Source organism: Euprymna scolopes, chromosome 10 (genome assembly GCF_053919585.1).
Source record: "Euprymna scolopes isolate OS-2025 chromosome 10, ASM5391958v1, whole genome shotgun sequence".
Lineage (NCBI taxonomy): Eukaryota > Metazoa > Mollusca > Cephalopoda > Sepiida > Sepiolidae > Euprymna > Euprymna scolopes.
Genome location: NC_136491.1, coordinates 71750350 through 71778324, shown reverse-complemented (window position 1 = coordinate 71778324; position 27975 = coordinate 71750350). Strand labels below are relative to the sequence as shown.

The following is a 27975-nucleotide window of genomic DNA, read 5'->3' as shown; positions in this document are numbered from 1 at the left end:
GGTCACATTTCAGAAGCAGAGAAGCAAAAGATCAGTGGAGCTGATTCAAGATCACACCTATTACTGATGAGACGATCACTAAAGTTGCACTACATATCGTTGAACAGCAATAAAAACAGATTGTTGGACATCTATAACTTAACCTTGATGGACAAGTAAGGTATAGCTTGAAATTTATTTGCACTAAATATGGTTGAATTGTAGAAAGGATTGTGAACTTTATTAATGATTCCATCTCCTTCTTCTTCTCTGTCTCCACTACCTCCTCCATCATCATCATCATTGGTTTAACATGCGCATTGCATGCTGGCATGCAATTGCACTAGCATTTGGGTCTTTATCTTGCTTTCTCTCTAGTCCATTCTTGTCGCTTTCTCCCATCTTTGACCTTCCCCTGTTAATTGAACCTGCTTCCTTAATTGTTCTACATTTACTGATCCAAGAACATTATCCATTCTTTCAACATCGCCATAACACCGAAATCTCTTTAATACTGTCCAAATTTTATCTTCCTCCGAGGTCATAGACTTGTCTTAAAAACTCACAGTATACATCCATCATACCATTCTCATATTTTATCTCTCCATGCAACGCATGTTCTCAACCCTCACTGGTCAGGTTTTATTTCCATACATCATCACACTGCATGCATCTATCTGATAGACTCTTCTCTTGGTCGACAGGGAAAACACTGTGCTAGTTAGTAATGATAGAATTTATCTGAATTTACTCCGTCCACTTATAACTCTTGAAATCCCACTAACACTTGCGAAACTATGTGGCGTTTTTTAGGAGGAGGAGATTTACTTTGTATAAAAGTAATGAGATCAATCGACTCACTAACAGTTTAACAATTTTATCAAACCAGAAAAAGAAACTTCCGTTTGGTTTGTGCATACATTTCGGGCACATCATTGTCATCCAAAACTAGGTTTTATGTCTTGAAACTGATGCATAAAACTCCTGAAATAAGCATTTTCAATTAAGAAGACATTGAAATTTTTATATTTTATCACATATTCATGTTTTGATTTCACCATTTTTCACCTAATTTGATTGAAAAAGCTATTTTAAATATATTTTTAAAACACCAGAATGAATAAATGCCTGAATCAAATATCAATTAAGCATTATGACAATTATTGAAAATGGACTGGCGAACAATCATAAAAATAACCATTTTACAACAGAATAATTGAACTCGTAATTGAACTATTTTGGTTTAGTTGATGGGGACGTTATTGTTACATTCGATAGTTACAGCCGCCATCTTGGACATTACTAATATAGTCGTCACCACCAACATCATAGTCCTAATCGTGTTCACTGCTATTTCAGAGTCTTTTCTCAGATTCTTTTGAAAACAAACACATGAACAAATATGCACAAGTTAGAAAAGCATTTCATCCAAGGTATGAAAATTGTTAAACAAAATGTTTTTACTATAGGCTTTAAAAATAAAGGTACAAGATTCAATTTGAAATTTATTTATCTTCAAAGTGCATTTTTATAAATTTTACAAAGTAATGTATAAAAATTTAATTTAAATTGAATCACAAAATTACCTTGGATTTATTTTATGTAATGTACATTCTGGTGCACTTTTTAAAAAAATCATTGAAAATTTTATATCTATATCATTAATTGCTAGATGAAAGATAATGTTTTTTAAATTGCAACAAAATGTACATTACATAAAATAAATCCAAGGTAATTTTTTGATTCAATTTAAATTAAATTTTTATACCTTACGTTGTAAAATTTATAAAAATGCACTTTGAAGATAAATAAATTTCAAATTGAATCTTGTACCTTTATTTTTAAAGCCTATAGTAAAAACATTTTGTTTAACAATTTTCATGCCTTGGATGAAATGCTTTTCTAACTTGTATCTTACTTTTTTAAGATTACATTTTAAAACTCTCCTTCTCTCTATTTCATTTTGTATTTCTCCTCACACCACAACTCATTTTTGCAGCCCCCTCTTTGTATTATTACAGGTCTGAATATTCTCTCTGTTTCAGTTTGTATTTCTCCTCACACCACAACTCATTTTTGCAACCCCCTCTTTGTAATACAGGTCTGAATAATGAGAAAATCTGAATTTTTTTAACAAAAACTTTAAAATAACTTTTTTAGATTAAATTGTTTTAAACTTCTTTCAGAAGAAAAAATCTTTAAAATTTAATAAGGAACATATTTCATATAGGTTTCATTAACAAATATTCAGTACATAACGAGAAAAATAGAGATGAAAATTTCAAAAGGAGTGTATAACTGGTTACGGACAATAGTAGTCCTCGCCATCGAAAGTCCATTATTATTATTTAAAACATTTTGTGTCCTGCTCTTTCGTGCTTTTACTTATATGGAATCATTTTTAAGTTAATTTTAAACAAGGGTGGTATCATAACGACTATTCAAAAAGTCAGGAAGAGTCCATACAATAACAGAATAGGGGAGATGGCATAACATTAAGAGAATTACAAGTTAGAATGAAAAATAAAAAGTGAAAAGTAATTAGAGTCACAGAGATGAAGGCAAAACACTTAATCTAAACTAAATTTAACTGCTCTGGAACATTGTCTGTGTAGGGTGAGGGTAACTGTAACTAATTGTATAGGAAGAGATTTGTTATACATACACAAATCGCTGCAAAGGTAATAAGGATAGGTAGACCATTTGAGAAAATATTGATAAAAAATGACAAGAAAATTTTACTTTTTTCGTCCCTCCACAAAAGGAGGGCAGACCAGTAAATTCACCTTTTGTCCGTTCGTCCGTTCGTCTGTCCGCACTTTTCTCAATAACTACGCCTTGGAATTTTTTTAAATTTTGCGCAAACATTAAACATGATATGAGTAAAAAAGTAACAGAACGGATTTTCTGGGAAAACTCTGGTTTCTCCCCTAGGGATGCCTTTCAGGTTAAAATGGCTAAAATTGACACTCTTGTGCTTTTTAAAAAATTGATGCCTTGGATTTTTATAAAACTTTTTGAAAAGTTGTAACTAACTGATTTCTATGTAATTTTGTTTGTCTATAATTCTTGAGTGTGCCCCGGGGCTCTTTTAGGGCTAATAAAAACACTCCATTTTTGGGACTATTTTACCATACTTGTTAAAAATTTTCTGTGTATTTCTATTTATCAGTTTTGCATGGTGCTGAACTCAAATTTAAATATGTTAAGGCCTTGGGGACTTTTGGGGCTCAATAGGGGGTGGCAAATGATGGACTTCGTCATTTCTTTTTTTGCATGGTGCAGAACTCAAATTTACATATGTAAAGGCCTAAAACTGCCTCGTTTGTTCATTTTCACCAGGATTCAACGTCCCCTGGGGAGTTTTGGGGCTAAATGGGGGAGGGTTCAAATGCTGAACTTAGTCATTTTTTTATGCCTCGTTCATACATACTTCACTTGTTTTCTTATATCCACCCCTAACAAGACACATTGCTACTGAGACATAAGGGGCTAGTATGAATTAGGGGTCAGATCTACAGAGGTATGCTATGCAAAAAGTTGTATAATGAGATGTTTGTTCACATTACATTTAAATCTTTGCATCTTGGTACAGTCAGGGAAACCAGGGAGCGGAGAGGGAATTCTAAAGGAAAGTGGTTTAAGGAAAGAAGCTATTGGCTTTCAGGCATCTGGGGACCGCCATGTTGAAGCTGTGTAATTTGGCATATTGCCTGGTTGATCAGAGGTATATATGTTGAGGAGGTACAAGTGCAGGTTCGTTAGAGCATATTTAATTGAATTATTTGTAAAGCACAAGGATGCAATATTGCAATGATGGGACAAGGGTTGGAGCTTGATAGACAATGTGGCGCCTATTAGATTACAGGTTCTTTTTTTGGTCCCTGTCTAAGAGGGAAAGAGAGACTAGTGATTAGTGCACTCACCCAGATATGGCTATGATGCTTGATACTCGAGCGAATGATGTCTTTGTGGAGATATAAGATATTGACAAATGTGAGAAATTTTCTAACCTAGGAGAGGGAGCCCACCTTTTTTGCAGCATACTTAGCAGTATCTTCTATGCATTTGTTACAAGTTATGTCACCTAAAAATGTTAGTCCAATGAGTCTGAATATTCTACTCTCAGTTAGAGTGCTATTAACTATGGCAATCGGTGATTGGAAAAGTTTCTCATAATTATTAAAAGAAAGGATTTTTTTTTCTTAGTAGCATTAAATGTAACCATTCATTTTTTGTCCCATTTCATTATAGACTGTGCAACATTTTCTAAGGATTCAGACATTGCCTTGGATATTAAATGTGTTCATTTTGATGCATATTGAGTATAGAATGTAATGTCGTTAGCAAATATGCCCAACATACTTATGGAAGAAATAGATCTGAGATCAACATGGAAGAAAACAACAACAAAAAAAAAAAGCAGAGACTTTTTTTAATGGAAATCACTCTAGACAAGGCATGAAGCCACTTGATGTAAGGAAGAAAAAATACTACTTCAAGATTAAAAAACAGCCAACGATAAGTGTGAGATGGATAGATCTGATCTAGAAAACAGCAATTCTTTCTCTTTTGTCAGAAACAACAGGCATTCAATGTGACGGCTACAGTACAAAATAAGAGGAGAAGCAAGACTTACGAGACTGCCAAAAATAAACCCAACGGCCATTTTCTACTCTCCTGTATTCCGCAATCAAATAAAATGTTACACACAGCATTATGAATCGACAACTTAAGTCAAAGAAAAGTTTTCTCTGTATTGAAAGATGAGAAACCTATTTGTTGAATGCATTACCATACAGGACTGGAAGGTGCTTCACTAAGCTCAATCTCAGATTCACTTTTGTATAATATTCACAGCAAGAACTCGTCTTATTACCACAGCTGTAAAGAACTTTCTTTTCTTCTTTTATGTGCCTAACATTAAACGGAATTTCCATAAACAGTTTCTTTTCAACAACTTATGTCTGTGGAACACATTACTATGGGACTGCTTCTCTGCAGGCTAACAGCATGTTCATCTTCAAATCCAATATCAGCAATTGCTTGCCATAACCATCCTCATAAGTAATCAGATTTTGTTTATTCGATTCATTATTTTCAGTCCTCTCATAATATTCTTCATCACTCAGCTGATAATCCATCTGTCTTAGTAACCCTTATCCTCGTGTGGATTTTAGCCTTGGTAAATGGAGACTCTTTAGTAAAAGAAATAACATTTCCAAATTTGGAATCAAGCATTTTAACCACAGATTGCATAACCTTAGTGAAACCAATGGTGAGGCTGTAAAGTGATGATGCTATGCAAGGATGCAATCAATGAAATACAAGAGAGAAAGACTCGCTTTCCAGGAAGATAAACTAGCAAAGTCCACCTGTTGGTTTGAAATAGAATCGAGGAAGAAATCAAATAAGAAAGTTCTGAGTTAATGCTAGAGGGGGGAAAAAATGTGAGAAAAATCTATGCGGAGAGGCAAAAACGTATTTGGCAACATCCGAGAGTAAAACGAGACACGGGGAAAAAAGCGAATTGTATATTGAACCAAGCAATCTAAAAAGATGAACAAAGGCAACGGGAAACGCCAACATTTTAGGAGCTTTTTTTTTTTTTTAGTAATGTTTTTAGAGGAGAAAAACTGACTCTTGAACTAAAACCTGTTTATAACGATTGGCAGGAAATTGAGCTATGAGAAGAAAGAACACAGAAATGTCTATACAATCTGAATGTTGATATATATCTCCTGAGATGGATAGTAATGGTCATGTACGCCTTCTTAAAGGGATTTTGTGTGAGCTTTCTACGGTCCTAGTCATTATCTTTAGGCAGTCAATCACATAGAGAAAAGTGACCGATAAATAGAGGAAGTTAAAACCTGAGCTATAATAAATATAATATACATAATCTATATATTAATACAATAGCGTATGTTATTTTTCTGTGTCACACTTACATCCGAGTCGTTTAATTGTTATATACTTCCATTTCTTGTCATAAATAATTTTATCGGGAATTCTTCATAAGTTTTGGTTTTGATTATGGCTGAAGGAACTCAAGTTATATATATATATATATATATATATATATATATATATATATATATATATATATATATATATATATATATATATATATATATATATATATTCATAAGTTTTTATTTTGGTTTCGATTTAAGCTGATGCACCCAAGTCATATGGATATATTTTTTTTATTTTTGAAATTGCAACTTTATAATATAAAAATCGATAGAACATTAACTCTATAATAATATATACGAAATCTGCAAGAATTAAAATATCATATTTAAGCGTGCTTTACGACCGGGCTTTGCAGGGCGTTCGTGCTAGCTTAGATAAATACTTTTGCAGTTTTAACAAAAGAGCTACAATAATATCAGAGAGTCTCCATTTACATTGAACATCTACAGAATGCCAACATCAATATATTAGATATGAATGTGTCCCCTGTGGAATTTCCACAGGTCCCATTAGTATTTAGTATATAATTACTATAATATAATTAGAAAAAAAAAAAAAAAAAAAACAAGAGCTAGGCAGGAAATGAAAGACTGATTAGTTCAAGCAAAAAGTGTGTTAGATATCGGAGAGAATGATGAGATGTCATCTTATAAATAACATTATGTGAATAGAATGGTTTCATGTATGCCAATTTTACTGCTCTACGGTTATTGCAAGTGTGAGTGGTCTGAAGGTCTTTTCTCTTTTTACTAATAACTACCACTTATCAAGGCCCCCCCCAAAAAAAACACTAAAAGAAAAGAGTTAATAAGATGTCAGTTGAATGATGAAAAATATTATGAAAGGACTGAAAATGATGAAAAAGGTTGAACAAAATTTGATTATTTATGAGGACGGTTTATTAGAAGTATTTGCTGACGTTTATTTTTTTTATTATTCCATTTTCACTCCAAACAAAGCACAGTGCCACTTTGATGAAGGGGTTAATATCGGGGACATAAAGTGCAGGGATACTATGTTGGGAGTTGAGCAGGAAGATGTTTTTTCACATTACACTTGAACTTCTATATCTCAGTTGGGAAAGCAAGAATCTGAAATGGAGTTTCAAAGTCTAGCAGTTCTGGGAGAAGAAACTATTACAGTAGAAGGCTTTCTTACATCTAGGAGTCTCTACTGTGTAGAGGTGGTATTTTACTGCTTGTTGGGTTTGTCGGGAGTATTTATGTCGAGGAGGTACAAGGGCTTGTAGTTCATCAGAGCATCCACCATTAAGATACTTGTAGAACAGACAGAGGGATGCAACACTTCGCCAATGGGACAGAGGTTGAAGCCAAGATGATAGTTCAAGACCTATCAGGTTGGCGGCTCTCTTTTGAACCCTATCCAGGAGTGAGAGACTAGAAGCAGACGCACCAGCCCAAATGTGACAACAATACTTCATACATGGGCAAATGGTGGCCTTGTAGAGGTACAGGATACTTTCAGGTGTAAGTAACTTTCTAGCCTGGTAGAACGGCCTTGGCAATGCTCTCAATAATATATATCAATATCCAACTCATGTTTCTTGTGAACGTTAAGCCAAAGAGTTTGAAAGAAATATTTTCAGGTAATGTATCTTTAGCCATAGCTATTAATGGTTGAAAAGGTTTCTTGTAATTATTGAAGGAAACAAGCTTAGTCTTGGCAGCATTGAATGTGGCCATCCATTTTTGTCCCCGTTCCACTACAGATTAAAGATCTTCCTCTAGTGTTTCTGCCATTTCCTTAGATATGTGTATCCATTTGTTTTCTCCTCATGCCTGTTATAAAGCATGGTGTCATAAGCAAATATACCCATCTCAGAGACAATTTTATCAGGGAGGTCATTTATGAATGTTAGGAATAATAAAGATCCAAGGATAGACCTCTGAAGTACACCCGCATTTGTATCATATCGTCTAAATGTACGACTGTCGAGGACAACCTGGATTATTTAAGAAGGATTTAATTATGTTGAGTATTCGTCCAGTGATACCATATGATCTGATTTTCCTGAGAAGATAATCAAGCCATACCAGTCATTGGGAAATGTGGTCAGAAATGAATCTAGGAGTGAGGCATGTTGATCTTGCTGATCTGGGAAACGTGTTGTGATAGGGAATGAGATATAAAGAAACTATGTGTTATGCTACCAGCTGCATCTGTGTAAGTAGAGAATCCAAGCCAATTGCTGCAGTGGACATTGAAATCAGAGAATACATGCACTTATGCACTAGTATCGAGGGAGAGTGTTGTATCTATGCTGTCAGAGACTCGTAGAGGTACAGGATACTGGTCGTCTGATTCTAGTTTTGCTTCTCTAGTCAAGGGGAGGATGTTTCGAGTATCGACTCCAGGTCCGTGTATATGTCTGTCTGAATCCTTATGGCAAAGTGGGAGATAACCAGACATGTTAAAGTGGTTAGAGGGGATGGAGGAGTATACGTTAGTTTCACTTAGTGCTAAGATATTTGGGGTGTTTGCTAGAAGAAATGATTCAACATCATCTAAGCCCACATTTAGGAGAAGGCATATGAATTTTGTTTGAGTTTAAGCCTGATTTAATCATAATTTTTGATTGAACTGTCATTTTATTTTATTTAAAAGTTACAGTTAGGGTGAGAGGTGCAGGACAAAGTGGTTGTGCAGAATACCAAACATGCAGCACAAGTAGACCACCAGTTGATTCCTTATCTACAGGATTGTGACCTCAGGAAAGCTCACCAGAGATGGGTGCAGGGTCCCTTCCCATGCACGACATCGCACTACAATCATCCTGATATTATATAGCTGATGATGAGCAGCCGCTCCAAGCACTACCAAAGAGTTAGGGCTCCTGTACTATCAGCCGGAAAATAGCAGCCAGAAACTGTCCATTCGGTACCCTTAACCCATCACACAAAAATCAACCCAATCCAATTGCATTGGCATATATGGCACACAAGCACCCCCAAAGTGCCCAGTTTTAGGAGATGGGATGTGGCAGGAGCGGGGAACGGCATTCATTGCCCTAGTCAGGAAACAAGGTCGACTACTGGGTGTTTCTGTCAAGTCCCTGAGATTGCACCTCTGCGCCTGGCTAATAGGCAAAGAAGGAGTATGAAAGCCGGGCGATAGACAGAGCCTATTTACTTACTCCTTAATCAGTTTAGGTTTGCAAACTGATAATTTGTTCAAGTCACCAGCTTTAGGAAGGTCACTGTCCAGGACTGAAGAGGCCTCCTAGGTTTATCTTCAGAGTTTTCCTTCTCCTAGACAGATGACCTGAGAAGATCTATGGGTCCATCAGCACTGAGGAGGTTTGCCCCATACCTGGGTCTTAAACCAGGTATTTCTGTGACCTCTCGTAGGTAGTTAATGTTAATGGGTTAGTTATTAAAGGTAACATATCCACTGGAAAATTTTTACTGGAAGAGGGGATGAGTAAAAATTCATGCAGTGGAAGCAACTAAATTTGTAACTGGTTGGTTTGAAATGGAGGAGTTAATATTTGGTTAAAATATTGTTAATATACTAGTTTAGAAATAGGATAACATGTTAAAGTATGATTAAATTGATATCAGGAATTAAAATAAAATTTAATGCCCGCTCTGGATATTTAAGATGATAGGAAGGATAATAAAATGTATCTATTCGATATAGAGTAAAGTAGCGACAAAGCTATGATTTGAAGTACAATTCAGTACAGGTATATCTGGAAGTAAAGTATAAGCTATGGCGTATTCAGTATGTATAATGTAGTATAAATAGAGATATGGACATATTTACAGTAGATATGAAATATGTAGATATTAAGTATATTTCTTAATAAAGTTCTCCTGTGGAAAGATAACTTCGCCTTTTGTTTAAAATTCGAAATTGTATTTTGCATAACAAAGAGTATTATCGGCTCAGTTTTTTGTATTACTTTTTGTATTGCTTTCACCAATTTAAGGGAAAGAAATATAGAGATTACTATTTAATATAAATCACATTTTAACCTACGTACAAAACCATGGCTATTATCTATTTTATTGCTAAGCTATATGATAAGAGTATACGCTAATGTATGCCTTAGCAATAAGAATTTATAGATGTTTAGTGTGTATCGATTTTTAAAAGGTTGACCTGCTAAAGTTAAGGAGATCGAAATCTAACCCTAACCCCCCCCCCCTCCAAAGTTACCTGCAATGTATGTGATTTTTTAGCAGCTTGGGAAGAAGAGCAATTAGTTTTCAGGAGAGATGATTATAACTTACAGAACGCAGTATTTACAGATTTTTGGGTAGAGTTTAGGATTATAAGAATTAGGAATAATGTTTATCATGCTAAACAGACACAGGCAGTCGCCTTAGAGGCAAAGTATCTATTGGATATACTTGGATATGCATAGCATTACTAGCAGCGCCATTTGCTCGGTTTTGAGAGAAACAATTAAACATCTATTCAGTATAGATGTAAGTAGCGACATAATTATGAAAGTACATTTCAATGCAGATATAACTGGAAGTAAAGTATAAGCTATCGAAGATCCGGTATAAGTAATTTGATATAAAATATCATTATGGGCATATTTATAGTATATACGAAATTGTAGATATTAAGTATATTACTTAAAGTTCTTCTGCCCTCTAACGTTTAAAGGCAAATTCTCGTTTCAATAAATTCAGAAAAGATAAAATAGTTGTTAATGTACGTCAGGGTTCAAAAGATGGTGTTAGTGAAGAAACTTTTGCAGTGATTTTTCCCGTTTGTTGGAGGGGAGAGGGTGATGAAATTAAGTTGTAGACAAAGAAAACAGAAAATAAAACTCGTCTCTCTGTATGGGGAGGCAAGTAATCATCATCATCATCATCATCATCATCATCATCATCATCATCATCATCATCATCATCATCAACAACAACAACAACAACAACAGCAATATCATTAGAAAAAACGATTGCTATAATTGGTCAATTCTATCAAAATACTCAATCTAATTGTTTACCTATATTGGACTTCAACCAATCAGAAAGAGTTTGTTGTGTAAACCTGGCACTTATGTAATCAGCGCGTATGGTGAAATGCAAATACCAAGCCATGTGTGAAATGACGTCATGGTAAGGAAAAAGAAAAAGGCTATAAAAAGAAGAGAGATCATGTTAGAGAAGACGATGACGTTTGAGAGGGCAGAGGTCAGAGAGAAAAAGCATAAACACGTTTTATTCGGGAAGGTACCCGGAAATAAATGTCATCGTTACAACAGAAAAAAACACGAGTTCCTATTTTTTATCTCCTTTGCGACTGAGACTACAACATGTTGGGTCTATGTGTGTAAACGTGTACTACATTACACTTATTCATGTAACTATATAAACAAAAACCAAAACATTGTTGCCAGTGAAAGACTCACTTTGTCATGGAAACCCTTGTTAGTAATAATACGACAAACTGTCAATGGACTGTTAGCTACTGGTATTTCAGCAACCAACATAAGTCACAGCCATGGACTATTAAATATCGCAACAACTCAGTAAGAACTCACATACGGATAAAGATATTTTGAACTCTTCTTGGCTCTTTATTTTTGGTTGTTCTATCAAAACAAAGTATATATATATATATATATATATATATATATATATATATATATATATATATATATATATATATATATATATATATGAATACACATTGTCATTACTTTTGATAATTTCTTATCCTTTTTACTTTGACATTTTCTATTACAAAATTATCAAAGCAATAGGCTTCTTCAAGGAGAGAGTATGGTGTTTAAGTAGTTGATAGCAAATAGTTAAATTATAAAATGAATTTCGACACAATGTCACCTGAAAGACTATTAAACAAGATGGAAGCCTGTAGAATAGGAGATGATAAACTGGATTTATTTTAGCAGAAGAATACAGCAAATTAGCTCTCAAGTTGGTGCAAGTTAACATCCAGGACCTCATAAGATCAATGGTTGAATACTTGCTATTTGCTTTATTCATGAACAATCTGGTGGTGCGAAGTCTGCTGTGTACTTGTCTATAATTTACAGACAACACCCAAGAGTTTTGATTCAATCAAAAGATCTGCATAGACTATAGGTCTACCAAACTACAGCCCATGGATCAGGCCCGGCCTGCCAAAGTCTTTAATCCAGCCCATGGAGCTCTTATAGAAAATGTAAAAATATTCAGAAAACTCTTCAAAAAATGGAAATGTGTGAAAATCGTGTGGTGGTTTTTCCTTTTGTTCAGAAAAATATCAAAAGATTGAGGTTTTGAAGACCCAGTTGCACTAAAAATCAAAGCTAATCAGCCAAACACTATAAAACACATTCAGGTCATTTTTTTTTTTTTTTTTTTTAGTCCACATACTTCTAAAAAGTTAGCAATATGCCTCCCCGCTGTTTGAAAACTTTGGTAATGAAAGGGTATAAATATGATCCTAGGAAAGCCTAAAATTTTTATTCATAAGTTGGTGCAAATCGATCAAAGTTGAAATAGATTTGTTACATAATAAAAGCCGTAGTTGGGGTGGGGGAAAGTTTGAGTAAGACGTAATAGTCAGAAGTGACTTCAAAAGGGAAGCTCACAAAAAACGCGATTTCCGGATTGAGATTTTTTTCTGTATCTTTTCTGGTGACACTTTTAAGTTAAGGTGACACTTCAAAGCACTATTCCCAATAGGGGTGGGTGCACGAAATGTAGCAAGGTGTAGTGAGACAAGTTATCCATCTATCTATCTATCTATCTATCTATCTATCTATTTATCATTCTCTCTTTCTCTCTCTCTCTCTTTCTCTCTCACACACACACACACACACACACACACACGGAGGTAACTCGTCTCTCTGTTTTTTTTTCTGTGTCCTTTTCTTTTAATAAAACATTTTATAAATTAACATTAGCACCTGAGTGAATTTGACAAATGATCCAAAATCATCGATAGGTATATAATGGTTTATATGTACATCGAAAGTGAAATCACAACAAATTCAATATGAACACCACCTGCAAAAATATACTCCTTCCGGCCACATATAATGTAAGTGTTGAGTTTTCTATTGAACAGCCGATTGTGACAGTTTCTTATTGATATATGCTAGTGCTCTCCCAAATGAGATCATTCTTGGGAGGATAGACACATTACATCAGAACAAATATTGAACTCCTCCACAAAAGAGGTAATGCATAGAAGAATGGTCTCATAACGAACAAATATACACTGCACTACATCCCAAGGAGGAGGGAGAGGTAACGTGTGGGAGGAGGATGGTCTCATTATAACAGAACAGATACTACGCTACTATCTCTGAATTGAGCATTGAAATATATAATAATACGTTAACAGAAGTGATAGTAAAGCTTCATTTTCGGACAGGCAGATAATAAATCTCCATTAGAGAGGTAAATAGGTGTAACGTAATACTCGGAGGAGGAGGAGGAGGAGGAGGAGGAGGAGGAGTGAAAAGCCTACTTAAAACTGACATAAATAACAACATAGAGACGGGCACAGGTAATGCCCTTTTTTTTACTCTTTGTTAATAGATAAAAAATGCAAACGTAAACATCTACTGTGCACCCCCCCTCCAAAAAAAAAAAGAGCATCAGCCTTGGCTGATGCCACACCAAATAGTCCTGAAGAGTCAAGGAGGATGAAAAACGCAAGGAGAAAGAGCACTAATCAGACCTCCACTGAATGAGTGTGAAGAGTACTGGGACCTTTGAAAGGCTTATTGACACCCAAATCCCAGTAAAAACCAATAGTCATTGCCAACAAGAAATAAATGTAAAATGACAGCTACAATAACACAAAATTATTTGCAAGGGTTATTGAAAAAGGTGGAGAGAATTGGAAATCTTGGGAGACTTGTCATCCAGACTTATTATCAGTGAGTAATCTTTGATAATAACCTGTGTAAGAACTCCTTTTGAGTACTGCTAGTATTATTAATAATAATAAGAAGAAGAAGTATAAGAAGAAGAAATTTATCCGACTAAACTCTCTCTATACACTACACTACACCCCAAGGAGGATGAGGAGGTAACACCTATTTATCTCTCTAATGGAGGTAATCTATCAGAAGTTCGTCTGTCTTTATTTGTAACAAATGCAACAATGTTGACTAATTAACGTAGGTGACTATCCATGGAAATAATAGAAGTTTTTTTTTAAAGATATGTATGCATGGATATAATATGTAATCGGTAGAATAGATTGGAATTATTTTTTCATTATGCGAATATCAAAGAATGAAAATTTTCGTTATTAAGTGGGCAGGCGGAATCAAACATTGATGTGGCAGATGAAATGCTGTTTAGGTCTGACAGCAAGAATTCCACGAGATAATGTTAGATAATAATGAAAACTGGAAAAATTGCTGCAGAATGTTTACTGTGGTCATGGGAGATCAGAATTTGATTTAAAAATTTTAAAATGTCAGTCCAAAAATAATTTTCGAATTGAATGAAACTGTATAGGATGAAATCAAGTATTATGGTTCATGTGTACTTTTTAACCAAAGATAAACGTGTCTGTATCGATTATTTCTTGGGGCCACTAATTTAGGAAAGAACCGAAAATTGTTTTATTATCTTTGTTGTAGAAGTAACTTCTTCGTTTGTCTCCTCTTTGTCTCTGTCTCTGTCTCTGTCTCTGTCTCTCTGTCTCTCTCTCTCTCTCTCTTCTTTTATTTACGGTTTAAACTTATAATTAAATTCTGTTTGTTGTTTGTGCTAATCGATTTCTGATGGCTAAGATGCTTGATCGACTTTCCACTTGGAATATTTTAGAAGCAATTACATGTCGTTTTGTTATGTAGAGAGAAATAATGTGTTTATTCTCTAAATACTTTACTTTAGGCATTGAACTTAAATGTATAATTTTATCCTGTGCAATTTATTGTACTGCAGAACGAAGGAATATTTGATATTCTAGTTTTTATGATTTCAGTGATTCACATTTGGATAACTTTACTGGACACGCAGTCGCCATTTTATTTTTTGGGTTGGCTAGCCAATGAAAACTTGGAAGTAAATATTATTTACCGTCTCTGCTTGAGGTTAGACATAAGGTCAGCTGGGGGTTTTGAAAAGCCAGTGCACTAGGTGAAGTGCACTCTGGTCTACAAAAAAAATACCTGAGAAGCTACATGGGTATTCCCCAGTAGAGGCGATCCAGGCGGTAAGCAATAAACTAATCGCTACTTAAAGAGGTGAAAAAGCCTACGAGGGTGGACCTTCTTGGACTAAACAGAACTATAACTTATCGCAACAACAACAAAGCTAGTGTTGGATCATCAAAAGGAAAGTAAGTGGTACTTGGAGACAGTTAACCTGCTGAACTATGAAGACTGGTAAGAGAGTTTACAAAATATAAAAACAAAGTTCTCTCTGATTCTCTCTCCTCTGATCTCGAGCGCGTGGTTCAGTGGGGGAAGATATGGCTAGTTACCTTTAATGCATCCAAAACCAAACTCCTATCCTTACATCATCAACGCTCTGATCCCCATCTGGCATCAATAGTGATGGATGGGTGAGGCCCCGTGTTTTGACAAGCTTCTGGGTTTGTCCTTTACTCCTGATCTGAAATGGAACACGTACATCAAGTCTGTTGCCAAGGTCGCTGGAAAGATGGTGGGATCTTCCTACCGCTCCAGAAGATATCTCACTACTGATGCAATTCTCTATCTATATAAAAGCCAAGTACGTCCAAGGATGGAATACTGTTGCCATATCTGGGCAGGAGCTGCCAAAAACAGCCTATCATGCCTTGACAGAGTACAAAATAGACTTCGTGGTTTAGTGGGGGATGCCCTTTTCTCTACTCTGCAACCTCTCTCCCACAGAAGAGACGTTGCGAGCCTATCCTTGTTTTATCGTTATTTTCATGGCAGGTGCTCGTCTGAACTCCAATCCCTGGTCCCCCCTCGCCAATCTTTCACGAAAAACATCCATCTAGCTGAATCCACTGTGAAAAATTTCCCCCACTCTATATCTGTGCCTAAATCAAAACGCGGATTCCATGAACAAAGCTTCTTTCTTAGAACTGCACGCCTGTGGAACTCTGTTCCGTCTGCCTGCTTCCCTCCGGACTACAACTTGGATGTCTTCAAGTCTAATGTTAACAAATTCCTAATGAACCGCCCCCTTAAGTAAACACTCCATCAAATCTCCACACTAACGTAATGTACTTGCAATAACCCTTATCCCTGAGTGGCTTCCGGGCCTTGATAAGTGGTGATCACTGTGTAAAAAAAAAAAAAAAAAAAAAACATCTGACCCCTAGACAAGAGAAAAGTCACATAAAGTGAATAGAAGGAAGTGTTCTGTTGAGTACACACACGAGGGCAGAATGATAGAAAAAGGGCAATAATGAAGAACCAGTTGGAGTGTAAATATATATATATATATATATATACACTAGCAGTTCAGCCCGGCTTTGCTTGGGCCCTATGCACTGTTCATAAATGTATGTGCATGTTTGTATATATATATATATATATATATATATATATATATATATATATATATATATATACATAAAAGTTTGACTGATGCCCAGGTAACCTACATCTAAAGGTCCAATCTTTTGAACTTTGACCTCTTGACAGCCAAATCTTTGAACCAAAACCGCTTACCCTATGTCTGAATACACTTTATGAAATTTTTAAATGTTTAAACTAAAAATTGGCTGAGTAATTTGGTAGAGACCACAGAGGTCAATTTTTAAAAAAAAATTTACCCCTTAATATTTATTGTTTTGTGCTCAAATCAAATTAAAAAGTTTGATCCATGTCCAAGTAACCTACATCTAAAATTTCAAATGTTTAGAACCAAAATTGGTGGAGGAGTTTGGTAGAGTTTTCAAAGGTCAACTCGAACTTTGAGCCCTTTACAATCAAATTTCTGTCCGAAAACCGATTAAAAAGATTTTCCCAAATCTCAATACACTTTATGTCAAATGACGAGTCTGTAGACTGAAAATTGACAGAGTAGTTTGATAGGAAATATACACACACAGACACACACAGATAGTTGTGGGGTACAAATCACCCGTATTTCAGAACTAAGTGGAATCAACCAGTCCTATGAATACCACTGGTTTCAGAGACTAAATGGAGACATTCATACCATGTTTAACCGCATGCCATGAACACGTTCCTCTCATACCACTTTAGTGGTTCCTGCATTCTTTATGATAAATACATATTATATTTTATACACTTTACACTACTTGTGGTTTCTTTCATTTGTAACCCCTAGCAACAACAACTGGCTGACGAGGACGATTCAAGAACTTCCTGGATCAATCTACAATAATTGCTAACAACAAATAAATGAGGAACATTCGGGCAACGAATTCACTCTAAAAATAAAACAGCTATTGGAAGACAGCATTTGGCGACCAAAAGGATTCAATAAAAAAGAACACACACGGACATTCAAAATAATTTTTTCCTACACTCGAGGGAAATTCAAAACGTCAAGAGTATTCATTTTTCAAAAGTTCGGTGAATAACAGGAAAAACTACTTGTCTACGTTAGGGGGGGGACAACATTCGAGCATAAAAATCCACAAATACGGGATAAAGAACACTTCGAAAAAAGGACAACAAATTCTTGCCGAAAAAAGGATTTTACAAAGATGGTATCAAAAAACCTTACCTTGCTGTTAAAAAAGCTACTAAAACGTAAACTACTGAAACAGAACTCATAAGACGAATTGCATGAAGAATTATTATTAATGAGACCAAGTTTTCAGTAAGTACAAAAAAAACATTTGTCGTTCTAAAAAGCATATCTTGCTAATACTTCTTATGGGTAAAAGGCATTAGCATTGGAAAAAGAAAAAAAAAACTCCTGCAAAAGTAAATGATATATTTTATTTTATTGGCTAAAGCGAGTATTTGCACAAATTAAAAAAACGTCGAATTTTAATCTGATTAAAATAAACTTTTCACTGGTCGATGGGACCGCACGTCGAAGAAGGAAAAAAACATTTTTGCTAAGCACGACAAATAAAGTGTTAACGAGAAAAGGATATTTTTTATCGTACAAAGATCAAAAAGGATAGCCAATATTAAATAAATGCTATAAACTTTCTTTCACAGATAAGTAACTTTTTCTTTTAAACAAAAAAAAAAAAAGAGGAAAAATGTGTAGGATGAACAAGGAATTGAACCCAGTATCACAACACAACCACTTAGACTCCTAGCAAGCTAGCCAAATCAACCCTGATTGTAAGGTGGTGGTTTTCTATAGACAAGGACAACCCATTATTATCATTATTACAAATAACCCAACCCATTAAGAAATATTTTATTACCACTTACCAGACGAAAATTGGCTATCACAATTAAGAACAAGGCTCATAATTATTACTAAAATCATATCAACAAGACAATCCACAAATATCGGTATCACCATTGACTAGTGAATGAATAACCCAACACAATGAAGAAATTTATCCAATATCTCATCACCACTCGACAGACAACTATTGACTTTCACCGAATTCCGATCGAGGCTCATAAAACATTATTAGAGAAACAAATGACAAGAAAATATTAAAAGCTACTGCCACATCAAAAAAAAAAAAAAATTCATTAACAAAGTCTCTTTGACATTGAGCAGACGACCATTTTCTTCCAATATTTTCACCAAAACAAATGACTGAGAATTATCGAAGCACCACTACATATATATTTTTCCTATATATATATATATATATATATATATATATATATATATATATATATATATATATATATATAATATTTTCCTGATTCCAATATAATTATCGATTCCTTACTAAATTTCCAATTCCGATAAAATTACCGATTCCGATTCTTTATAAATCTCTAAATATTTAACTATAAAAGTGTTATTTCGTCCCGATTACTGTAAAAACACATCTTAAATGTGTCTATATTTTCTCAAACGTAAAAACAAAAAAGGGGATGATCTGGAGATTTTAGTTTTACTGGAATTTTAAATCAATAAACATTTATTATTTTATTATTACTACAAGCAGTGGAAGAGTTTTCTGAAACCAAAATCAAATAAAAAAAGACAATTTTAAGGAATCGGTTTTGGCATCGGAAAATAGGCTAAAATTTTTCCGATACCCCCAAAAACTCTGATGTTTCCGATTCCAGATTCCAATTAATCGCCCCAAAACTAATATATATATATATGTGTGTGTGTGTGTGTGTGTGTGTGTGTGTGTGTGTGTGTGTGTGTGTGTGTGTGTGTGTGTGTGTGTGTGTGTTAAAGATGAAATTGAGTTTCAAATGTCCGATAGACTAAAATAGATTCTCAACGGTTCTGCCACATTCATACCGCACGCACTTTTTCTAATGCTATTTATTTTACTGACTGTTTGAAATAAAAACAAAAATCGAAATTCGCAAAATTGGATTTCCATTAAAAAGCAATATTGTCTACTTAGTTATTATGTCGATTTCAACTAAAAGCATTGCTATCTACTTAACTGTCATGTCGCAATTAGTAGCATATTACTGCGTTATTAAAATATGCACTTTCACGATGCATTTATCCGCCATTATTAGTAACTTAAACAAAGGAAGTAACTCATAGTTTGGAATTTTGTTTATTATTTAAGTACAAGATGGCGAACTTTAAATTAACAACTTTTCTTTAATTGCACATTTGGAAACTATCGGTTACTTTGAATTTAACTTGGTTTGGTAATTCATCATGAAGCGACTGATGCCTGAGCAGTGTTTGCCAATTGTGTAAATTTATTTTGAAAATCATTTTGAAACATTTAAAGAACAAATATTTGACGCGTTATTGCCGAAATACGGCCTAATTTAATGTATAGAGTTTGTGGAAATTGAACTGCTCGATTACATCATATATGCGTGAGCTGCGGGGGCATATGCTCGACATTATATTAAAATTATCAATGCCGAAAATTAATCTTTAAAATAAACCACATATTTGCATTAAAAAAATCTGTGATTTATTTTAACTTCGAGCTCACCGCTCCTTAAATAATAAAAAATAAAAAAAATAAAAAAATAAAAAAAACGCCCTATATAACTTGGGAGACTATCTTCGAAGACTATTTTCATTAAGAATTTTTTACTTTATCATTCTTCGTAATGTTTGGATATTTTACTAATTTCGACATGACAATTAAATAGACACCATTGGCTTTAATTTAAATTCAGTATTTCGATTTTTTTTAATTTCAGATATGCATTTTTATTTTCAATGTATTTTTCGTATTTCCACCCAGACTTAGGGATTAATTGTAGGGTTATATATATATATATATATATATATATATATATATATATATATATATATATATATATATATATATATATATATATATATATATATATATTGAGGGTAAACAATTACATATGGTCGCTACAAATAGCAATTTGTTTTAGTCAAAGAGACTTCCTCAGGCGACCTGGAACCTCTCGACGCCAGAAAGAAAAATGGGAAAGATTAGAGAGAAATTGCAAAGAAATTGAATATATATATATATATATATATATATATATATATATATATATATATATATATATATATATATATATATATATATATGAGAGGAAGATTGAGTGAGAGAGAGAGAGAGAGAGAGAGAGAAATCAATAAAGGAAGAAAATTAGGATATAAAACTATGAAATAAAATGGAGGTGGAAGGACCTGGATACTCAACGTTTCGCCCGATTTATGCGGGCTTCTTCAAGAGGGATGGTCATTGAGTATCCAGGTCCTTCCACCTCCATTTTATTTCATATCGTCGGATTTAATCCAGCTCAACAATCATATAAAACTATATACTAATATATAGATATATAGAGATTTATTTATTTATTCAAAAAGGGTTTACATCAATTAGGGGTGTTGGGTAAGTGAGAACTTTTTATACCATTGTATTTCGAAGCCCAATGCTTCTCATCAGAAGAGTAGAGAAGATGTTAGGTAACATAATAGGGATGTGACGTCTAGCGAGTTACATTAGGAGCGAAATAAAATATTGAGGCTGTTTGGGGGAACTATACGTCTCCTCTTAAAGAATTGATCTTATTCTATTCATTTAACTACAAACAGTATAGAAGAATTTGCGTCAATATTGATACACATTTCTGAGCAGTTTCGCGTCAAGATGTCTGTATTAAAAATTATAAATAAAGCATGCCCTTAACTTTACTACTAACTTTTCGTATTGTCGAGTGGCAATACGAAAAACAACTTCTTAATCTCTCACATTTTTTTATATTAGTAAGGAACGGACGCTCAGAGGATGTAAGCTTCTTACAGAGTCAACCCGACTATTGCCGGTAAATTCCTAACCAGTTTCGGAAATGACCGAAACAGTTTACTTGTGTATTTCGTCAGTTTATGGGCCGGGCTTGTTAGATGAAAGTACAGAAGAGTTACCCCCGCTTTCTATGAAGAATGGGTCCCTAAATGATACCGTTATTTCAGCACGGTACGTAAACTTCAGAAGTTTGAAAGCCATCTTTTCTTTTCCTTTTTTTTATCGATGAAGCTTTTTTTCCAACTTATAAATAGAAACTATCCACTTCATCATGACCACCGAAATTTCAAACCGGTGTTAATCTTAAAAAAAAAAAAAAAAATATTTTAGAGGTGCCTTTCAGGTTAAAATGTCTAAAATTGACACTTTTGTGCTTATTAAAAAAAATTGATGCCTTCGATTTTTATAAAACTTTCTGAAAAGTTGTAACTAACTGATTTCTATATAATTTTGTTTGTCTATATTTCGTGATAACTCTTGGAAGTGCCTCAGGAGCTTTTTAGGGCTAATAAAAACACTCCATTTTGGGGACTATTTTACCATATTTGTCCAAAATCTCTGTATGTCTATTTAGCAGTTTTGTCATGGTGCTGAACTCAAATTTAAATATGTTAAGGCCTTGGGGACTTTTGGGGCTAAATGAGGGGGGGGGCAAATAATAAGTTTTTTATGATGAACTTTTTTTCATTTTTTTATGCCTCGTTCACTGTGTACTCACAGGGGGAACATGCATGTTTCACTTGTTCTTTATAGAAATCTCTCGAGACAATGCATGAAGCCACTTGATGTGCAGGCTAAAAAAATACTACTTCAAGATAAAACAAAAACAAACAAACTTGCCAATGATAAGTGTTAGATGGAATAGAAAACAGCAATTCTCCATTGTCACGGAATATGAGGACTAAAGAACAAAATAAGGGAAACGAGGGTTATGGGATTGGCGAAAGTACGCTTGCATGTATGCACCCCAACAGTAGTTATCAATGAAATGTTTTTCACTTTCTCAGCTGGAATGACATCGGCCGTTGGCATTTTTCCGCCTTTAAGAAATTATTTCAGAAAAGTAACTGTTGATTTTTATTTTGTATTAAATGTTATTTTTTTAATGTTTCTTTTTTAATGTTTCCTTTTTAATGTTTCTTTTTTAAAGTTTCTTTTTTAATGTTTATTTTTTAATGTTTATTTTTTAAAACGAAGGTATTTAACTCAAAGTGACACACGTTTGTTTTAGCTCTTTATTTTCGAGAAAGGGATATTTATGTTTGTGTGTTTAATTTTTTGTTTAAGCAAACTGTTTAGAACGTATTTTTGCCTTTATTTTTATTTTTTTTAAATTAATACACAGAAGAGACAAAAAAAAAATGTCGGGACATTGACGGTTCCATTTGGAGACGTCTCCGTCTGCCGGAAATGTTTTTCTGTACCCAACAGATCGAAGTTTAAATTAAAGCAGATTATGACCATTTTGTATTTGTGATAGCCAGTTGCATCCCTTCCTTCACCATGCCTTTATCCTCTATCCTTCAGACACCGCCAGAAAGGGTGGCCAAATGAACCCCGAACGTACTCGTTTGCCCATGGAACAAAAAAAAAAAAAAAAAATGCGAACGAACGAAACTCCAACTTAAATATCTATCTCACTGTGACCTGTGGCTCCTTCTCCACAAATAAACAATTTTCCAATCGTTATATTATCTTTAGAAAGATGAAATAATCGCAATTTGTGTTAAATAACTTGCAAATAAAAATCAAGCAACAAGGAAAAATAAAAATGTATCCTCTTTTGTGCACTCCTTCAAAAATAAAGACTAAAATCACAAAGATGACAGAAAATACGTTTAAAACTGTTTACGTAAAATAAATAAATAAATAAAACTTCGCCCCTCACCCATTCCCAGGTCAAAAGAGACACTTGTAACACTTTGCTTCAAATAATTTATTTTTATTGTATTTTCACTCCAAACAAGGCACAGTGGCAATTTGATGTAGAGGGCTACTATGTGAAACATAATTTGGAGGGATACTATGTAGGGAGTTGAGCAGCAAGATATCTGTTTGCATTACATTTGAACTTCTGCATGTCAGTATAGTCAGGGAATCAGAGACTGAAAGGGAATTCCAAAGTCTAGCAGTCATAGAAAATAAACTATTAGAGTAGAATGCTTTCTTACATTTAACGGTTCCATTTCTTACTTTAAGGATGACAATTCTCTGGGGGCTCATTCCATGAAAATATCCTTTTTGTGTTGTGAGTCGGCCATTTTGCTCTGCAGGATTCCATTTTTATGAACCCTTAAAGTTCAATTTAAAATAAACATATATATTTTTTAAGTATGATATTTTTTATTGTCATAAAATTTTCTTATTCGGAAATAACTTTAAAGCCTTTAAACTGGCGATCAGAAAGTCATTTCCGACCTGAATTAATGTTTGAGCTCTTAGACCGAACAACAACGTGTGCCACCCGACTGTTTAAACAGCAATAGGTTTATCCTGTGCCTTAAAATACGCATTACATGCTTTTCGCGTGTGGCTATAAAAACACAAACAGACAAAAACAACTGATCAAATAAGGAATATTTACTACTTACCAAAATTCGTCCCGTTGTTGTCTGCCCAGATATGAGTTCTCCTGCCCAATCTTTCGCCTCGGTCATCCACCCGATTTCTGGATCGGATGTCCCGAGAAAAGCTTTCTGTCCTGCGGCTTCAGCCGCCGGACCAGTAGCCGGTGGACAGTTTTTTGCATTAAGCACGGTCGGGTTATTAGATTGACGACAACAAATCATACTTCCTATCCGGCATATTATAATGACCACAAGTCCGGTCGTAAAAGTGACCAAACTGGACGACAAGAATACATTCCACTGGTGATCATGGCATTTCCATTTGTCTTCCAGACTGGTGGAAGAGGAGGCAGAGGTCATGGGATCCATATCGCTATGGTTTGTGCAGTTGACCAGCGACGTATTACATAAAGAGGTCATCGTGGATGATTGGTTTGTGAGAGACATGTGATTTTGTTTTATTTTTTGGGGATGATTAGTTGCGTTCGGTTGTGATGGTTAGGCTTTTGAGGGGAGGAGTTTTTTTTTTTTTTCCAACTTAAAGTTTTCGTTGTCTTCCAAGCAAAAAAGACCAGCTAACCCATCAGGACTTTCTCAGAAGTTGATGCTTAGTTTTTATCCATATTAATTATTTTCTCCAAACACAAACTTCTCCAAACAAACTTCTGAAAATAAGTCAACTTTTCCGAGCAAGCATAATTTTTTTAAATGGTTTCAATTTCAAATTACATCTGCTCTTTTTTATGTAAATATACCATTTTAAATATTTTTTTTTAATTCGGATACGTTGACTCGCTCTCTCCGTTTAGTCATAGTTTAAACCAGCTGGTTAAATGCGAGAACTTTTTTTCTTTGTGGTAAATATTTCCTTTCATGATAAATCCTTCTATAGTCCTCCAATTAATTTGTAGTTTTGAATAATTTCCATTTTTGTAAGTTCCTGTAAAATAAATTGCAGTTTAAATAAAACATTGGATCATACAATGGATATTATCTTGAATGGAATGAATGTTCAAATTTCTCCTCTTTTTTAAATGCCCTATAAGAAAAAAATAAATAAATAAAATACTAAAATAAAATTTTTATTCTTTTATTGTATATCTCTAAAAACAATTTAAGTTATCTATTTTTATTTTTCTTAAGTTCCTATTTATTTACTTGTCCACAAAGGCAATGAGACACAAGGTCGTTTTTTAATGTGGGGAATATCCAGCTTACTCCCTAAAAAGGTGCACTCTGGATTGGAATAAAACTTAAAAATTGCCTTAGTTTATTTTTTTTTTTTTTGTAATTGCAAATTAGTTATATGTTGTCTAAAACTGTTCCACACAAATTTTAGTTTGTGTATACAACGCAAGCCTAAATAAAATGAATTCTGGTTTAAATTCAGAGAAACACGTGTCTTGCTTCTATTAAAAGAAATATGAACAGCACGTATAATATGGGTTTTAATTATGCAGTAAACTTATTCGGTATGTGAAATGATGTGCGGTCTTATCTAGGTAAACAAAAACAACAACAAAAATGAGTTCATAGATCTTATTTTCAAACACAGGTAATTATTATTGTTTTGCTTGTTTGTTTTGTGTCAATAAAAAAAACCCCAAAATTCCATGCATCAATGGTATTTTTTATCGAGTATATTTTTGTGTTTTAAATGAAAATAAAATGTTTAAATTTTAATATCGTTCGTTTGAATATATATATATATTTTTTTTTACTTTGCGGTAAAAGAGATGAATGAAATATTTTAAAGAAATGCGTTTAAAAGATAAATATATTTTTTATTTTAAGTTTGTGTAAACTGATTTTTAAATGATGAGACTTAATAAAAAAAAATGGTCAGATGAAAAAGAAAAGGTGAAGTAAGTTTCAGATTAAAGAAAATAAATCCGACATCTTCGAAGTTGTAAGTAAAACGTTCCGCTAAAAGACGAAGAACGCCCAAAGCTGAAAAAAGTTGGCGAACGGAGGTGAGAACGACGACACCTTCAAGATGCTCCTCTTTTTTCTCTTTTCTCTTTTCTGTGATCATCTATTTTAGACGAAGGGGAGGCAGAGTGACAATTCTTTAACGCCCCTCCCCCTCTCTCTTTTTTGTAAATACCTGCGTATATAATCTTTCCCCGCTACCCCCTCTCCGTCTTTGCCTGTATATCTACCTACCTATCTAGCTTTCTACTTTTGCTACGCATTTCCCTTTTCTCTCTTTCCCTCGCTGTCATATATATGTGTGTGTGTGTGTGTGTGTGTGTGTGTGTGTGTGTGTGTGTGTGTGTGTGCGTGTGCGTGTGTGCGTGTGCGTGGGAGAGAGAGAGAGAGAGAGAGAGAGAGAGAGAGAGAGAGAGAGAGAGAGAGAGAGAGTGACAATGGCAATTAAGTCAGAGAATTTTCCGCGATTCATCACTGTAAAGACCTGTCAGGCTAAAATAACGAGTCCTTGCCGGGATGAAACGCGGAAAAATTTGTGTAGAATAATTGCCATACATATTTTCATGAATTTAGTACTTTTAAAGTAAATACTGAAAAATCGATACATAAAACATACCTTCAATAAGCAAATCGAACACTAAAAACGGTGGGTAAATGCCTATGTAAATGAATGTATGATGAGGTCGTTTATGCGCACCGTCCGATCCCATCGGCCGGAGGATAGAACTGCCAACTATCAACTAGATGATTGTCGGTTCCATCCCTGGCTAGGGATGGGTGCGAGTCTAGCCGTATTGATACGCTGTGATACAGCGAAACAGTACTGTATGTGGATGACATATATATATATATATATATATATATATATATATATATATATATATATATATATAAATGTTTATGATAAACATTTATAAAATATAAATGTTTATCATAAACATTTATATTTATTAAGCTCTACGTAGTATTCGTGTCTTTCAAAAAAAATATTAGTTCGATGTTCATTTTATGAATAAATTTGAACTTTCTAATTATATATATTTATATATGCTTTTTCTTTATCTTTTTGCGTAAAAATAAAATAATTAAATAAAAAAGTAACCAACGCCCAACCGCGATTAGGCTTTATAAGTGGTAAGTGCACATACAGTTTTTTTTTTCTTATAAAATAATAATTGTTAAAAAAAATAAATAAATAAGTAAACATTTTCTTTCAAAAAAAAATTTTTTTTTTTTAATTTTCTCACTCATTTCCGGTGTCTAGAAAAGAAAAGGATGTATAATTGTCTGTCTCGCTATAAAATTATCACATGTGCTACTGGAGAACCTTTTTTTTTCTTTTCTTTTTTTTTTTCACAAATGTGTCGTCACTTATTAATGCCCAAAGGTCACTCGAGGATAAGGTTTAATTGAGTTTTACAGGTGGAGAGGGAATTAGTAACAATGATTGTAAACGGGTCAGAAATGATTATTTAAGAGGATGGTCTAGTAAGAATTTGTTTACATTAAACTTGAAACCGACAATGTTGTAGCCAGTGGTATTGTATTCCACAGATTGGCTGTTCTAGCAAACAAACTTTGTTGCTTATCCAGTTTACAACCCAATCTCCGCCAACTTCACATTGACATCTTCAAGTAGGTTACATTACCGGAAAATGCCGAAGCAATTAGCCAATCAGCTGTCACAAGACAAGGTTCAACGAAAGCATGAAATTCATCAAACCAAGAAAAAATGACTTTGAACACACTATGTCAAAATGAAATCTCCCTCTTTTCTCATGTTAAGAATGGCTTTCTAAATAGAAACGCAAACTGTTCATCGCAACTTGCCGACATATATTTTTACTCCTGTCTGCGCATGCTCAAATTCAATTCATTTCTTTAAATCGTTTAATATTAACTCTTTTTATCTATACTGTTTATAAATGGAACAATATATATATATATATATATATATATATATATATATATATATATATATATATGTATGTGTGTGTGTGTGTGTGTGTGTGTGTGTGTGTGTGTGTGTGTGTGTGTGTAAATATTCAATCGATAAACTCTTACACTGCTTATCACACAAATACTATCTAAATCTAAATAGAAAGCCATTCTAAACATAGGGGAAGTGGAGACATGGGGAAGGGGAGACATGGGGGAAGGGGGGATTTTTAATTTTTCGTCTGGCAGTCTTCATTACAGCATCTTCCAGCTAGTTACA

The 27975-nt window shown here is 34.1% G+C and overlaps 1 protein-coding gene across 13 annotated transcripts in view; it reads right to left on the bottom strand.

Annotated features, from left to right (window-relative positions):
* LOC145286100 (calcium-activated potassium channel slowpoke-like) overlaps positions 1-27975 on the bottom strand; it is a 561744-nt gene that overhangs the window by 516714 nt on the left and 17055 nt on the right. For all 13 annotated transcript variants that reach the window (XM_080134779.1, XM_080134782.1, XM_080134785.1 and 10 more), the window contains exon 2: positions 23850-24765. In XM_080134779.1, the coding sequence (XP_079990905.1) occupies positions 23850-24272 (423 nt within the window). In that variant the 5' untranslated portion in view covers positions 24273-24765. The remainder of the gene's footprint in view (positions 1-23849; positions 24766-27975) is intronic.